Source organism: Apodemus sylvaticus, chromosome 6 (assembly GCF_947179515.1).
Source record: "Apodemus sylvaticus chromosome 6, mApoSyl1.1, whole genome shotgun sequence".
In the NCBI taxonomy this organism is placed as follows: Eukaryota; Metazoa; Chordata; class Mammalia; order Rodentia; family Muridae; genus Apodemus; species Apodemus sylvaticus.
In genome coordinates this window covers 113,078,517-113,094,811 of record NC_067477.1, presented here as the reverse complement: position 1 = coordinate 113,094,811, position 16,295 = coordinate 113,078,517, and the positions used below count along the sequence as shown (strand labels likewise).

The 16,295-nt window shown below is 39.0% G+C and overlaps 1 protein-coding gene across 3 annotated transcripts in view; it reads left to right on the top strand.

Annotated features, from left to right (window-relative positions):
• The window catches only part of Atad2b (ATPase family AAA domain containing 2B), a 129,251-nt gene that overhangs the window by 101,374 nt on the left and 11,582 nt on the right, over positions 1 to 16,295 (top strand). For 2 of the 3 annotated variants that reach the window (XM_052186150.1, XM_052186149.1), the window contains exons 23-27: positions 5,603 to 5,725; positions 8,110 to 8,247; positions 12,362 to 13,045; positions 14,730 to 14,857; positions 15,156 to 15,284. In XM_052186150.1, coding sequence (XP_052042110.1) covers positions 5,603 to 5,725; positions 8,110 to 8,247; positions 12,362 to 13,045; positions 14,730 to 14,857; positions 15,156 to 15,284 — 1,202 coding nt within the window. The remainder of the gene's footprint in view (positions 1 to 5,602; positions 5,726 to 8,109; positions 8,248 to 12,361; positions 13,046 to 14,729; positions 14,858 to 15,155; positions 15,285 to 16,295) is intronic. The other variant, XM_052186151.1, reaches the window with a different exon arrangement.

Genomic DNA, 16,295 nt, shown 5'->3' with positions numbered 1-16,295 from the left:
TCAAAGAATGTCCATCTTTTAAAATGGTGAAAAATGTTCAAAAAGCATGAGGGTCTCTGTTAACTAGTGCAGTGAATGCATGTCCATGAGGGTCTCTGTTAACTAGTGCAGTGAATGTGTGTCCATGAGGGTCTCTGTTAACTAGTGCAGTGAATGCATATCCATGAGGGTCTCTGTTAACTAGTGCAGTGAATGTGTGTCCATGAGGGTCTCTGTTAACTAGTGTAGTGAATGCGTGTCCATGAGGGTCTCTGTTAACTAGTGCAGTGAATGCGTGTCCATGAGGGTCTCTGTTAACTAGTGCAGTGAATGTGTGTCCATGAGGGTCTCTGTTAACTAGTGCAGTGAATGCGTGTCCATGAGGGTCTCTGTTAACTAGTGTAGTGAATGCATGTCCATGAGGGTCTCTGTTAACTAGTGCAGTGAATGCGTGTCCATGAGGGTCTCTGTTAACTAGTGCAGTGAATGCGTGTCCATGAGGGTCTCTGTTAACTAGTGCAGTGAATGCATGTCCATGAGGGTCTCTGTTAACTAGTGCAGTGAATGCGTGTCCATGAGGGTCTCTGTTAACTAGTGCAGTGAATGCGTGTCCATGAGGGTCTCTGTTAAGTAGTGCAGTGAATGCGTGTCCATGAGGGTCTCTGTTAACTAGTGCAGTGAATGCGTGTCCATGAGGGTCTCTGTTAACTAGTGCAGTGAATGCGTGTCCATGAGGGTCTCTGTTAACTAGTGCAGTGAATGCGTGTCCATGAGGGTCTCTGTTAGCTAGTGCAGTGAATGCGTGTCCATGAGGGTCTCTGTTAACTAGTGCAGTGAATGCGTGTCCATGAGGGTCTCTGTTAACTAGTGTAGTGAATGCGTGTCCATGAGGGTCTCTGTTAACTAGTGCAGTGAATGCATGTCCATGAGGGCTCTGTTAACTAGTGCAGTGAATGCATGTCCATGAGGGTCTCTGTTAACTAGTGCAGTGAATGCGTGTCCATGAGGGTCTCTGTTAACTAGTGCAGTGAATGCGTGTCCATGAGGGTCTCTGTTATCTAGTGCAGTGAATGCATGTCCATGAGGGTCTCTGTTAACTAGTGCAGTGAATGCGTGTCCATGAGGGTCTCTGTTAACTAGTGCAGTGAATGCATGTCCATGAGGGTCTCTGTTAACTAGTGCAGTGAATGCATGTCCATGAGGGTCTCTGTTAACTAGTGTAGTGAATGCATGTCCATGAGGGTCTCTGTTAACTAGTGCAGTGAATGTGTGTCCATGAGAGTCTCTGTTAACTAGTGCAGTGAATGCATGTCCATGAGGGTCTCTGTTAACTAGTGCAGTGAATGTGTGTCCATGAGGGTCTCTGTTAACTAGTGCAGTGAATGCGTGTCCATGAGGGTCTCTGTTAACTAGTGCAGTGAATGCATGTCCATGAGGGTCTCTGTTAACTAGTGCAGTGAATGTGTGTCCATGAGGGTCTCTGTTAACTAGTGCAGTGAATGCGTGTCCATGAGGGTCTCTGTTAACTAGTGCAGTGAATGCATGTCCATGAGGGTCTCTGTTATCTAGTGCAGTGAATGCATGTCCATGAGGGTCTCTGTTAACTAGTGCAGTGAATGCATGTCCATGAGGGTCTCTGTTAACTAGTGCAGTGAATGCGTGTCCATGAGGGTTTCTTCTGCTTCCAGCGTGCATGTTATCTGCATCAGGATAGGGGGTGAGACAGGTTGAATTGCAAGTTCATTTCTCCCCCTTCCTTTGTCCCTCAAATGGGACCAGATGGGGATGGCTGGGGATGGTGGTGGCCTTGTGCCCTCAGCTCCCAGTGCGCTGTGGAGTAAATGTGAGCTCTATATTTTGACCTATGCTTTTGTCTATGCTGCGGTTCTATGGCTTTTTAACTGTAATCAGTCAAGTTTTCTAAATTTTAATTACCTCATCTATATAGTAGGGGTAGTAATAGAACTCTTTATTTTGGGTTGTTGTAAAGATTAAACAGGAAAGTGTATTATATTGAATGTTAAGGTATTTCCATTTTCTGATGGATCAGATGAAATGTATTAAGCCCCTAGCATAATTCCTTGAGTTTGGGAAGTATTTCACAGAAAGTTAGCTGTTGATACATATTTGGTCTAGAATGACCCCCACTTTGTGTTACAGTTCCTGGACCACACTACTTGAAAATAATCTAGGGATTATGAAAATGAGCCTAAATGTATGTTGGAGAAAGCTAGTTGAGGAAATAAGTCCAATTTCCCTCTAGTAGATAAATTATTATGACACCATTGATAAAAATGTATATATTTATGTAAGTTTAAATGAAGAAGTGATGCTTTTCTGATTCAGTGTAGCTTTTAACCGTAGAGTGATGATTTTACTAGAGGCCATGGCTCGTATTTACAGGCGAAGCTTAGGTGATATACTTGAGACTTTCCTCTTCTGCTCTGTAAAGATGGATACAAAGACTTGTTATAGTTCAGGAATGCCATTTCAACTGGTACACACCCCACCCAAGAGAGCATTTTTTTTCCTTAGAAGCAGAGCCACTTGTTATGCATGTACCTGTAAGACAACCCCAGGGTCTGTTATGTAGCATGTAGAAATTGCATAAATGTTGTATTAGTTAAAAACTCCCATGATTGGGCTGGAGAGGCTCAGCAGTTAAGCACACTGGCTCTTAACCAGTGGTCCTGAGTTAAATTCCCAGCAACCACATGGTGGCTCACAACCATCTGTAATGGGGATCCGCTGCCTTCTTCTGGTGTGTCTGAAGACAGTACAGTGTACTTACATACATGAAACAAACAAACAAGTAAATAAATAAATGTATTAAAAAAACAAAAAACCTCTCATGATTATTTAAATCTTTACAGTGTTCTGCTTGGCAGAACACCTAGTCATTGGAGGCATGGGGGAACTTCTTATACAGAGAATATAAAAGTCTTTGGGGAGTAAACCAGAATGACTACTTGTTTACCAGATTATCTTGCACACAGATAATATGGTAGAAATTAGATGTGAAGTGATGAGAGATTTAACTTATAGCTTCAAAATGTGACCAGTACTAGGCATTTGACTCTAATTATTATCTTAGGGATAGGTACACAATGAATTAAGTTGGACTTTTCTGCATTATTGGTCTTGTAACTTCCTTCCCTTCTAGGACAAATAATCATCATCATTTGACCAATTTTGCTGAAATTTCATCCTTAATCTTAAAGTCTCTGCAGAATCCTAGCATTTTGTACCAATTACATGGGATCAGAGTTCTCAGAGGCACTCATTTTTCTTTTTTTGGAGCTGTCTGTGGTCTCCTCAGTACATCTCCAATGTTGTCTATCATAGTGTACCTCATGAATTTTAGACTTAACCAAACTCACTTGTATTTATTTCTGTTAGTGCTTAATTAGAACTGTCATGCCCTACTTACGAGCAGGGTACTTGGTATATAAGAAGGTCATTGACAGTTCCTATTCCTTGAGACAGAGATGTGTAACTGTTAGTATTATGGTAGATTGATAATTTAACTCCAGTATGGCATATGCTAGCCCATGTCATTGTACTTCTCAGCCAGGATCAGCATACAAAATATGACAGACCAGGAGGCCTAAACAACAAAAGTTTTCCTCACAGCGTAGGTTGAGTTAGCAAGCATGGTTTCTCTGGAGATGCTCTTCATGCTTCACAACGTGACTTTCTCCCTGGAGCCCTATCTCTGTTTGTGCACTCCTAATGTAGCCAGATTTCCCAAAGAGCGTCAGGCACTAGGATTAGAGCCCACCCTCATTTTACTACCTCTTTAGCATGGCTTATTTCCACATACAATCACATTTTGAAGTGCTAGGGGGTCAAACTCCTACATACATTTATACATAACACAATCCCAACTGTCTGGAGCTTTATCAATTTTATTTATTTTTAGAATATTTATTCTTTGACAAACTCAGACATGTGTCCAGTGTATGTTGCACACATATCTTTGATATTATCCTCCCCATCTCTGATGCCCTCTTATTTCCTTGGGCACCAGACACAAATATGGGGCACAAGGATACATGAAGCCATAAACACTCATATATGTCATTAGATAAGTCTAAAAAAAGCTATAACCAATCAAATTCTAGCATCAGATAGGAAATCTGACAAAAGATATATAATATATACATTGGAATGTATACAAATGGCTGACAAAATTCTTGAACTAAATAAATGAAGGTGTATATTATATTTATGGATTGGCACACTCAGCATTGTTAAGATGCTTCTATCAAAATTTTTAAACCGAACTCTGCTCCTCTGGAATAGTAGTAAGCTATTAACTATTGAGTCTTCTATCCAGCTGAGATTTACTCAATGCTACTTTCCTATGTAGTCTCAATTTTATTGGAACCATGTCTGATATTTTTTCCTGTACTACTATGTAGATATTACTTCAGTTTACTTAGTATTGTGGACAGTGTTTGTTGAATAAACGAACATTTGGAGAACATATATCAGAAAGAAATGTACCAGTAGTTGCACATGTACTGTGTTTGCTTTTATAAGATTTCTACAACAAACTTTTTATGGCTTCCTGATTATAAATCTTATAAATAAAGATCTTTTATACTTTATACTTTTACTAGAGAGAGAAGTAAATATCTTTTATTTTGGATTCTTTGTTGATTGTTTGTTTTGGTTTTTGAGATAGGGTCTGATGTTGCTTAGCTGGGCTGGGACTTGTGCCCAGCAGAGAGTGACTGAGCTGATACCTTGGCTTCCGCCTCCTTAGCAAGTGCTCTGCGGTCTTCAGACCATCCTCGCCAGCTTGTCCTGGCTTGCCTCCTCACCTCTGGAGTTGACCATGTTGCTCCAGAGGGCGCTACCACCAACACTGCACTACTCACTGTGCAGTCTTTCCTGTGACCTGGGAAGCAGACACTTTTTATACCATCAGAGATTGTGCTAGGATTATAAGTGTATTCCGTTACATATGGCCCTGCCTACAATTTACGTATACCATCTTGCATGTTTTAAATTAAGTAGATTTTTCTATATTTTTCTGGTTTTGTAATATTTTAAAAGAGATCTCTCTTACTCAGAATATTTTGTGTTCTTCAGCACAATTTTGACCCATTACTCTTTTTAAAAACATATTTTCCTTTTAGTTTTATTACTCTATTGTGTGCTTTTGCGTGTGTATGTACATGAGTGCACCTGCTATGGGAAGTGTGTGGGGTCAGAAAACTACCTGTGGATTCATTCATTCATTCATTCATTCATTCACCTATTCATTCACCTGTGGATTCAACCTTTACATGGCTTCCGGGGACTGAAGTCAGGGTGCCAACCTTGCACAGCTCACTGACCCCTGAGCTCCTGGGATTTGTCTGTAGCAACTCTGGGGCACATCCAGATTCTTTAAAATTTTTATTGAAAATCATTTTTAGAAATTATTTTGGGGTCTTAAAAGTTATTGATACACTACCTCATATTTTTACCAACTTCTTAAGTGAATGTTTTCTTACCTAAATATGTCTTTATAATTTAAATGTCTGTATATTTTTACTTTTATTTTAAGGCACCTTATATTAATTTTATACCATTTGTATCTAAAATAAATTTATGCCAACATTTTTGACAGATAAAATTATTCGGCACAGAGCTTGTACCCTGAAGGACACTGCACATGCCATCATTGCAGCCGAGCTGGACCCAGAGTTTAATAAGCTCTGTGAAGAAATTAAGGAAGCAAGAATAAAGAGAGGTAAGTCAGAGAAGCAGGCACACTGTGCTACTGAAGCCTTCTGTGCTTCACAGGACGACACCAGTAGCCACTCTCCCTCTCCATTAATAACCTTGTAATTATTAATTTCTGATACCAACATAGGTCATGTAAATTCTCAAGGATATCTCAAAACTTCACCTGTGACAATTTGAGTGCAATGGTGCGTGTTAGAGAAATAAAGTGTTCCTTAGAGAAAATTTTTTTGCAGATATACAACTTTATCAGTAATTTCTGTTCTTAAATGATTTACATATTTTGTCTGCATTTATAGCTGAAGAGACCTTAGTTTTCATCATTTCACATCTAATATCAATACTTAAACCTTTTTTTAACAAATATTTTCCCAATCTGTTAATACTTATGTATAATTTTTAAATTAGAAACACAAAATTGAACATATGGTTTGTTTATTAGATGTGCAGCTGTGTCCTTGAGGAACTCTAGTAGGAGGGGGAGAAATGCCAGTGGCAGTAGAGCCCACTGAGGGGTTTTAAGCAGTGGAATGAATTGCTTAGATCACTTTAGCAGCAAGAAATAACATGTTCTCAGTGTTGTAGGGAAATGAGAGATTTAGTTAAAAGTTGTGAGAGCCAGTCTGGAAAACAATGTTTCAGTTTCCACAGAGGCAACATTATTTGCTGCATTATCCAGTAGTTCTCTTCTTTGGTGTCTGTCCAAGAGAAATGTGCCCCATGAACATGTACATGCATGTTCCATAGGATGTAATGCATAATAAATAACAACAGCATACCACGTACATAGTCTTCATCCATAAAATGACACAGGACTTCAAATCACTGCTATGTGAAATAAGGCAGTAATGAAAAACCGTTGACTAACTGTGGACCTCTCATATAAAATGGCAAGTATATTGAGAGAGACAGCAGTGGCTACCTAGACTTACCTCAAATTAGATTTCTGTGTGTGGCTACAGAAATGAATATTTGCTAAAAACATTTAATTTTATGCTTAACATAGATGGCTTTAATGTTATATAAACTGTATCTTAGAATACTAGGGGGAAAGGTGGTGAAGCAATACACATTTTAATTAATGAAGGATGGATCTAAACAAGATTAGCATATGAGTGATCCCTATGTAGAGATCTTTGTAGGCCAGTCTGTCTGTTTGACTCTCTCCCTCTCCTCCCCCTCCCTCTTCCCCTTCCCCCTCCCCCTCCCTCTTCCCCTTCCACTTCCCCCTCCCTCTCCCTTCCCCTTCCCTTCCCCCCTCCTCCCCCTCCTTCTCCCCCTTCTTCCCTCCTTCTCTCCCTCTTTCCCTTTCTTTCTCTCCCTCCCTCCCTCCCTCCCTCCCTCCCTCCCTCCCTCCCTCCCTCCCTCCCTCCCTCCCTCCTTCCCTCCCTCCTTCCCTACCTCCCTCCCTTATTCCCTCTTTCTTCTTGGCCTCAAATAGCCTAGGATGCCCTCAAATTCACTATATAGCCATGAATAACCTTCTTATCTTTCTCAGCCTAAAAACTGGGATTACAAACTTGCGCTTGTACACATGAAGCAAGCCTTCTGCCAGCGTGAGCTACATCTCTAGCCTTGTAGACAACCCTTTGAAAGGACTGAATGAATGTGTAGATACCAATTCTGCCACTCACAATAGGGAATATAGAAGATAGACTGTGTTTGTGTGTATAAAGATGAACCAATTCTCTTCAGTTTGACCTATTTTTAGGATACCTTGTTGGAGATCAGGTAGGCAAGTAGAAATATGGCTAGCAGGCTAGAGCTCTTTGGATTAAAGGGATGTGAGAATTATTATATAACATTTAAAAACCATATACACAAGAGATACTTCTTGTAGATTAGAATAAGAAGCTAAGCTATATCAAGCTGTTCATATGGAAGAAAAGGTTCTAGTGAAGAAAATTGAGATGGAACAGTTACTCTTAGAAATAAATGAAGAAGTTATTTCAAGAAATGAAATGTGTAGGACATTGTGAGCTAGATTGAGCCTGTTCATGGGAGTGTAGTTTAATGACCCTAGTACACTTACTGTAACACACACACACACACACACACACACACACACACACGTAAGATAGCAGATACATGACTTTTAGACAGTACACCTATTATCCCACAGTCATATTGTGAAATATATCTTGGGATTAAAATGAGTGAAAATAGGGCCCCTTTGAGCACTGAAGGGTAAGCATGGCCTGCTAAGTATTTTTATCATTTTATATCAAGTTACTTTCTCATCTTAAAACAGAAGATACTAATTTCACACACTGTCCAGGTATAATTAATGACTTTAAAACTCAATTTTCTATTTCAGATTTTACTAATAGCATTCATTGGCTTATGCAGCTGGGAACATGTAACTAGGTAGTTCTTTTCTGGTGCTTGCAGGCTTATCAGTGACAGCAGAACAAATAACTCCTCATGGTGCTGGTGCCCGCAAGACAGAGAACAGAGTGGAAGAGGCATTTCGGCATAAACAGAGAAACCCAATGGACACCTGGCACAACTCTGCAAATAAGTGTGCATGTGAGTATTTGTGAGCGTGTTGCCCAGTAGCAGCTACAGCTGAGACTTGCGGTGGCTCTCGAACAATGCTGCCCTTTGGTCACAGCTCTTGAGTCATGTCTTTCCAGAGAAGAACTTATAAAGGAAGATTTAGAATGAGAATTCTGTCTTTAACCTTGCTTGATATTTTCTGTACTTAATACTTTTTTTTTGATAACTAAACATGTTTGGTGTTGAACACTTGGTTTTAAATAGAGATATGGAGGCAGCAGATAAGTTTATCCCTCTGACTCTTACCCCCACTCCTTGTACGATATTTAGGAGCACCACCTGGAGCTGGGTGGTTTGGCAGTAGAAAGTTTGGTCCTTTAAGTGAAAATTAATGCTGAGTTTGAGAAATTCATGTAGCCCAATTTGTCTTAACTTTGTGTAATGTATTTAGAAGGAAAATTTAGTTTCTAGACCTTCATAAAAACTTACTCATGTTGGTGTATTATATTTCTGAAAGACAAATGTTAATAAACCTAACATCTTCCTGATACAGTCTTCACGTTTCACTAAAAAGTGCCTGCCTTGAAAGATAAATACTGTTTTTCTGGTCTAAATGTGATGATATTGCTTTGCCAACAAAGCTGGCCATAGTATGATGCTTTTTACCAAATGTTACTGAATTTGAAGGAATGAATCATCACAGTTTAAAACAATGTGATATTTTTGTTCTTTGGAAATTTCATACAATATAATTAGACTGTATTTATCCAATTCCTTTTAATTTCATCCAGATCCATTCCTTATTCCCAACCCTTCCCAACTTCATGCTCTTAAAAAAAAAAAAAAAAAAACCTCACCAGGTCCATTTGTACTGCATATGGGACTCTCCACTGGAACATGGGGGAATCCTACCAGGGATTAAGAAAAAAAACCAAAAAACTCTCTGTTTCTCTTCCAAAGGGCAGCAGTTGTCAGTAGTTCCTCAATTAGGAGTGGGGGTTCTTGAACTCCTCCTGCCTCTGTGCTACAGTACTACATGGCTTGATCTTGAACAGACAACATAACCACCTTGAGTTTGTGAGTGTAGTAGCCATGGAGTGTTCAGAAGACACTGTTTTCTCTGATCTGCCCTGCCCTCTGGCCTTTGCAGCCTTTCCGCCTTGCTCCTGAGCTTGGGGGTAGAGGAGAGCAGGGAAGCAGAGGATGTGATGCTGATGTCCCATTTGTGGCTGCATACTCCACTGGCACTTGGCTCAGCTATAACTTTCTGTGTTAGCCAAGAGCTGTGTAGACAAACTTCTCTGATGAGGTCTGGGAGCTGCACACACCCACAGTGACCTCTTTGGGAAAGTAGCATTCATATGGAGCAAGTTTTAAAAAGGATGCATTTAGTTGCTATGAAACCAGTAAAGACTGTCTGGCCTAGCTGTAATCTGGGATTGCGTCCCATTATGTATAACATTGTGTACTATTTAAACTTTGAAGTCCTTTATAGTCTCTGAATTTGATACTAATGTCTACTAATGAGAATACATCGAATATTCTCCTTAAGAAGTTTTAGGTTGAACAGGGAAGATATCTCAGTGAACAGAAGTGCTTTCAGGTAAGCCTGAGCACTTGAATTTGAATCTCAGAACCCAAAGGAAGGAAGAAGAGAATGGCTAGTGAAAGTTGTCACCTGAGCACACACACACACACATGTGTACACGAATGAGCACACACATGGGCGGGGGGGGGGGGGGGGGGATGAGATGCAGATACATTATTTGAAACACTGAAAAGTTTTTAAAAGAGTTTTAAGTTCTTTAAATATTAAAATAGTTTTAAAATCTGTAGTGGGATTTTGTTTGTTCTTACCAGTAGATGGCACATGTAACACAGCATTTGTCTGTGTTAGTTTAACATACATACTCAAATCTTAACTAAATGTCCCAAAGGGACAGTTGCTTTTCTAAGGTCTTGACTTTGGAAAAAGTCTCAGTGACACAATAAAAATTGACTTTAAAAGTTTTGTGCATCTCAGATTGTGTTTCTATATAACATTGTACTCTCATTTAAACTTTGAGGTCATTTTATAGTCTCTGAATTTGATACTAATGTCTACTAATGAGAATACATTGAATAGTGACCTTAACAAGTTTTAGGCAGGGGCAGTCAGGATGGCTTAGCAGACAAAATGAGTGTTTGAATAGAGCGTCCTAGGTAAATAAGGAAGTGGCATGTTAAGGATTCAGTTCACATATACATGTATAACTGCAGTGTGCTCCATACTGTGAAGATGTATCCACCCAGACTAAAAGTTCTGTGTCCATGGTGCTAATATGATTTCTCTTAGTTTTCTAAAATCCTGCTATTAAAAGTAATGATAGGAGGACTGTCTTCTAGTTCCCAAAGAATAAGAACATGTTTTCTTTTCTCAATGATATTTTTATTCCTTGAAAATTTCATACATTCTTTAGATATTAATCTCTCTCACCCAACTACTCCTGTGGCCACCCTCTATCTTGCCCTCCCTTCCTACCCAATTCCCTAACCATGGATTCTATTGTGTGTTACCCAGCTAGGTTTTGGCGTGGGGCCTACCTACTCTTTCTTATTGACCAATATGGAACACTAAGTAACAAGTATACTTGCTTCAGTGAGCTTCTGGCCTTCCTATAGTGTGCTACATATAAAGACTTGAACTAGGCCTAGATTAAATAGCAAAAAGATTTTTCTTGCTCTGGAGTTCCATGACTTAATAAGTAGAATGAGAATTCTTCTAATTTTTTTTCAGGGCTAAAAATGAGAGTGATTAGTGTTGAAAATTAGTTGTTCTTAGTGAAAGCCTTACATCTTTGTAGCAAGATCTCTTTTTTCCTTCTAGTGTAGTCCATATTAGTTTTAGCTAATGAGATTGTTGTAGATGCTTGTCACCTAAGCTTATATATCAGCTTTTAATATTAGACTAATGTAAAATTTTTCCTCCTTGTGCTAATTAACTTATAACTATAAATTATAAAATAGAAATGGGAGAAAGCATGAAAAGAAAAATTTAAATCATTAAATTTTTAAGAAAAAGTAAACTTTGAGCCAAATGATTAAATAAATTGAATTTTGGAGATGATAGGTGCTAAGTAAGGAGTAACAATTACTAAATATATCCTCCCCTGCTCTCAGAAAGGTCTAAAGGCTTAAAGTGGTATGTGAAGCCACTATATAGTTGATAGAATATCAGCTTATATCAAAGACTGACATTCCCCAGCGGGGTCAAACTGCTTTGTCAGCTGCCTCTCATATACAGAAAAGAGATCAAAAATCCTGGCTCTGACTTATCACCTGGAAGCCCGACTGTATACTCATGGTAACTACTGTCACCTAAGAGTATACAGCTCTTATAGCTCTCCTTTTTCAAATCACTGACCAAATGGTTATTTTTGATATTTTGTTGATGGTGTCGCCTTAATAGTAGAAGGCTTGATCAGTATACATATTTAGGGATTACTTTGTAAAAAGTTGACTCTATTAGGTAAACCATTTATATTTGAGGAAATGGTTAATAGTTTGCTAACCAAATTGTTCACATAGCCTATTGTGGTGCTTCTGTTCATAATCGTTCATCCTGTAGGTGATACCTTTTCCTGGAAGGAGAGACAACAGAGTGTTTGTTTGTTGGGGATACCTATAACTATTGGGTCCAACAGCATTAACTTACAGGGTTTTGTTTTCTTCATAGTTGAGGTGCTGTCCTTGCATGTTATTACTAGCAACATACTAATCTTCCTGGTAGAAATCGAAGGCTCTGGCCCCAGACTTTCTGGGCAGTTTGGTAATATAATAATTCCCTAAATGTATTAAATAGTTAATCCCTGAGTGTTGAAAATTAGAAATGGCTATAAAGTAGAATCTGTAGTAGTAGGAAAGGTTAATGCCAAGCAAATTCATACTAAGTAAAAATTTAAAAGTTAGCATTCATCTAAGTTTATCTTTAACTTCATTTTCCTTATAGGTTGTGAGAATTAGTTAGCATGGATATCATCAGCCAAAAGTTTTTGTTTGTATTTAACCAGTATGGATTTATTTTTTGGGAGGTGGGGAGTCTACTATAATGTAAAATAGATGTAGACTCTTAAGTTTGACATGCCCCCCCCCTCTTATCAAACAGTTCGAGTTCGGAGAAAATCAAGGCGGCGATCACAGTGGGGTAAAGGAATTATTAAGAAAAGGAAAGTCAATAATTTAAAGAAAGATGAGGAAGACACCAAGTTTACAGACTATGACCACACAGAGGATAGGAAGTTGCTGGAGAATGGAGAATTTGAGGTAAGCACTGACTGCCACGAGGAAAATGGAGAAGAGACTGGAGACTTGTCTATGACCAATGATGAATCTTCATGTGACATCATGGATATGGACCAGGGTCAGAGGTTGAATAGTGGAGCGGGCACCAAAGAGAACTTTGCATCAACTGAAGAGGAGAGTTCAAATGAATCTCTGCTCGTTCACAGTAGCAGTTCCCTCAATCCGGAGCAGACATCTAAGAAGGAGCCCTTCCTTAAAGGCACCTGCCTAAATGGTGAGGCTTCCACTGACAGCTTTGAAGGAATTCCTGTTCTGGAGTGTCAGAATGGCAGAGCTCTTGAAGTAGTTCCTCTGCCTGATGGTGGAGGAAAATCTAGTTCTGAACAAGAGATTGCTCTGGAGGAACAGCTAAAAGACAAACCAGAAACTTGGAATGAAAATCCTGGAGCTGCTCCTGAGAAACTAGAAGTGTTGGAATGTAGCAGCAGTGAGAAGCCGGAGCCTGGCCCTGATGGAGAGGGGAAAGAGACAGAGCTGGATAAAGAAGGTAGAGCGGAGGTCTTAACACAGCTTCTGAAGGGTTAAATGCCACAGTTAATTCAGTACATATTTTGTCGGTTTCTAGTAGAAATAATAGATTCTCAGAGGGGAGTGGTCAGTAACATTTTTCAGTCCAATTCATAAATAACTGTAGATACATTTGATTTTGCTGAAAGTTTCAGAGATTTCCTGTTCCAGAATACACTGCTTTCTGGGTGTTTTACTCTTCTTCTATCTGTCTGTCACTCTTATTCTAAAGGCTTTGCAGTTCATTTCACATATGTAAAGAAGGCAGAACTCTGACAGCAGAGTTGTTAGAATGGGGTAGGACAGGAGAAGGTTTGGCTATCAGAGTAGTAGTATATTAGAGTCATATAAACTGAGATTAAGCCATTCTCTTGTTCGTTTAATAGTGCAACTTTGAGCTAATTCCCCATGCCTTATTTTAAATTTTGTAAATTAAACTTCAAGATGTGTTGTTGCTGGATTTGTAATAAGTAGTTGCCTCTCTCGGTTACTAATGTGCTGCAGTGTTTTTGCTGTAGGGGGTCATTGTTAGACTGGATGTCTTGGATCCAGCCAGGTCTCATTGCTTTGTGGCAGCAGTAGAAGGAATATCGGACCCACTATTGACCTACCTTGCTCTTAGGAAAGCAGAGCGTTCTGTAGGCCCCACCTTCTCATGACTATGATCTCCTTAAGAAAAGCAGAAAAGGGCAGTATAGGTTTTCTAGCTCATCTTTTCCCACCATTGTTCTTTACTGCACCATGAGATGGGGTGAAATGAAGATCTGCTCTTTTCAGTATATTTCCTACCTGAATAGGTTGGTTCTCTTTCTGTATATGCTAGGCTGTCTTGAAGTTGTGGCATGTCTGTAAAATTGTGTGGACTACAGTTTTAGTTTGGGATTTAGGCCATTTTGAAAAGAATTTTATCCTGCCAGTTTTCTAAGCTCTATAATAGAATTGAGAAGTAGAAAAGTATTATTCAAGTCCCCACCCCACATGCATGTATGTGTGTGTGTGTGTGTGTGTGTGTGTGTGTGTAAGTGCGCATGCGCACACGTGCTGTATGTGATGTAAATGCAGGTATCACCCATGTTCATGTTTAGAGGCCAGAGGAAGGCAACAGGTATCTTGACCTATTACTCTCTCCCTTGTTCCCTAAAGACAGAGTCTCTCCCTGAACTGGAAGTCAACAGCCAGCAAGTTGCACTGACCCTAAATCCACCTCCCCAGCACTGCAGCGCAGCACTTGTAGCCATAACCTTCTTTGTAGCTCAAGTGCTGGGGTTTCAGATCAGGTTTTTAGGCATACAGAGCAAATCTTGTACTTACTGAGTCATCTCTTACCCTTTATAACCAAGTGCTTAGAATCAAGGATGTCTTTCTGTTTCTTTTTCATGAATATATATGTATCACATATTGATATTTCAATACTAATAAATACTAATATGATATTTCAGTATTACTTTGCTTTCATACTTACAGTTTAGTTCTCTTTAATTTTGGATTATTCATACTGAAAAAGGAAGGCACCCCTGTTTATGATAATAAATATTATTATTTTTAGAAAACCACATTCTTACTCCAAAAATATTTGTCATGGAAAAAATAATTTATATTTGTTTAATAATGATTTTCTTTTACTTTTACTGACTATAGTACATTTTTCCCCTTCTCAATTATAGGTGCTTCTAAAGTAAAAAAATATCGTAAATTAATTTTAGAGCAGGCAAAATCAACAAATCTCGAACTGGTTCCAGAAGAGCCATCTGAGCCTGTGCCACCTTTGATAGTTGATCATGAGAGACTGCAGGTATGCTTAGCTCTTGACAGTCTATTTCAATGACCAGAATAAGAATTGGATATTTGTTAAGCAGTAATAAAACTACTTTTGGTAATTGTTACTTTAACCTAGGGACTTCTAGGAGTTAAGTGTATTTCAAGGGTTTGAAGTTAGTAAACTGAAGCCTAGAATCTTTTAACCGTAGATGTCACTTTGTGTCTTACAGGGCCTGTAGTCTAAGCATTTTAATGTAATAGTTGTGGTTTGTCCAGTGATATCAACTACATCTTATCATCTTTCTTTGGATTTCTCTCCTCTCTCCCCCTAGAAATTGCTTGATTTGTTGGTAGATAAGAGCAACAACCTGACAGTCGATCAGCTTGAGAGATTATATTCCCTCCTTAGTCAGTGCATCTACCGCCATCGTAAAGATTATGACAAATCTCAGCTTGTGGAGGTAAGTGTGTCTACTTCATCCGTAGAGCATGTGCTTTTCTTGACTTAAAGAAGAAGAAAAGTTACTGAATCCATTTTTAAATGATTTAATGTATATGAATACTTTGCTTGCATATATGTATGTGTACCACATGTGTGCTAATTCCATTACTTTTTCTTTTAAACTAAGAAACTGAAGCTGTGATGATATAAGATTAGAAAAATTGGGAGCTGAGTCTGTAGCTCAGTGGTAGTACATCACTTGCCTAGCATGTTTGAAGCTCGTTTGGGGTACATGAAACCCTGTCTTAAAACAAACACAGTGTATGTGAAGGCAGGGATGGAGGCCTGTTTGCCATCCACTGGTATACTAGTTGTTGGAGAAGCACTGTAAAACCTTTTGCTTGATCAGACCTTGTCCTGTAAACAGCCAGAGGACAGCACTTACCCTTCACCTTACGCGCTTTAGACATAGGCCTTTCCTTTTTTTCCTCAATGGCTCTGGACCACGGGGGAATTTCTTCCTCATAGAAGAACTTCTGTCTCTTTTCATATATTTAACATATTTAGTCTGTACTCTTGCTTTTTCTGTCGCCTGAGCAAATGTAACCCTATATTTGTTCACTAAATTGCTCATCTCTACCCGGTGAATGGGCTGGACAACTTTGATTTTCCTTGTTCATTTATTAGTTCATATCAAGAATTTTCAGTACCAGATACTGTGCTAGGTGTTTGGGATGCAAAGCATGAGAAATTTCCTATTCTAAAGAAACTTTTCCAATGTTGAGATTAAAGATTTATGTGGAGAGGATATGTTTTTTGGGTTTTTTTGTTTTTGTTTTTGTTTTTTTGCATGCAATAACATTAGATTTGTTGTCTTGTGGTACTGGAGGTTGAACATTAATCAGGCCTTGCATAAGCTAAGCAAGCCTTCTACCAATGAATCACACCTTTAGCCTTGGAGCATTAGATATGAATCAAAGCAAGATAGCATTTTAAATTATTTTTGAGGGTGAGATGACTGATTAGAAGC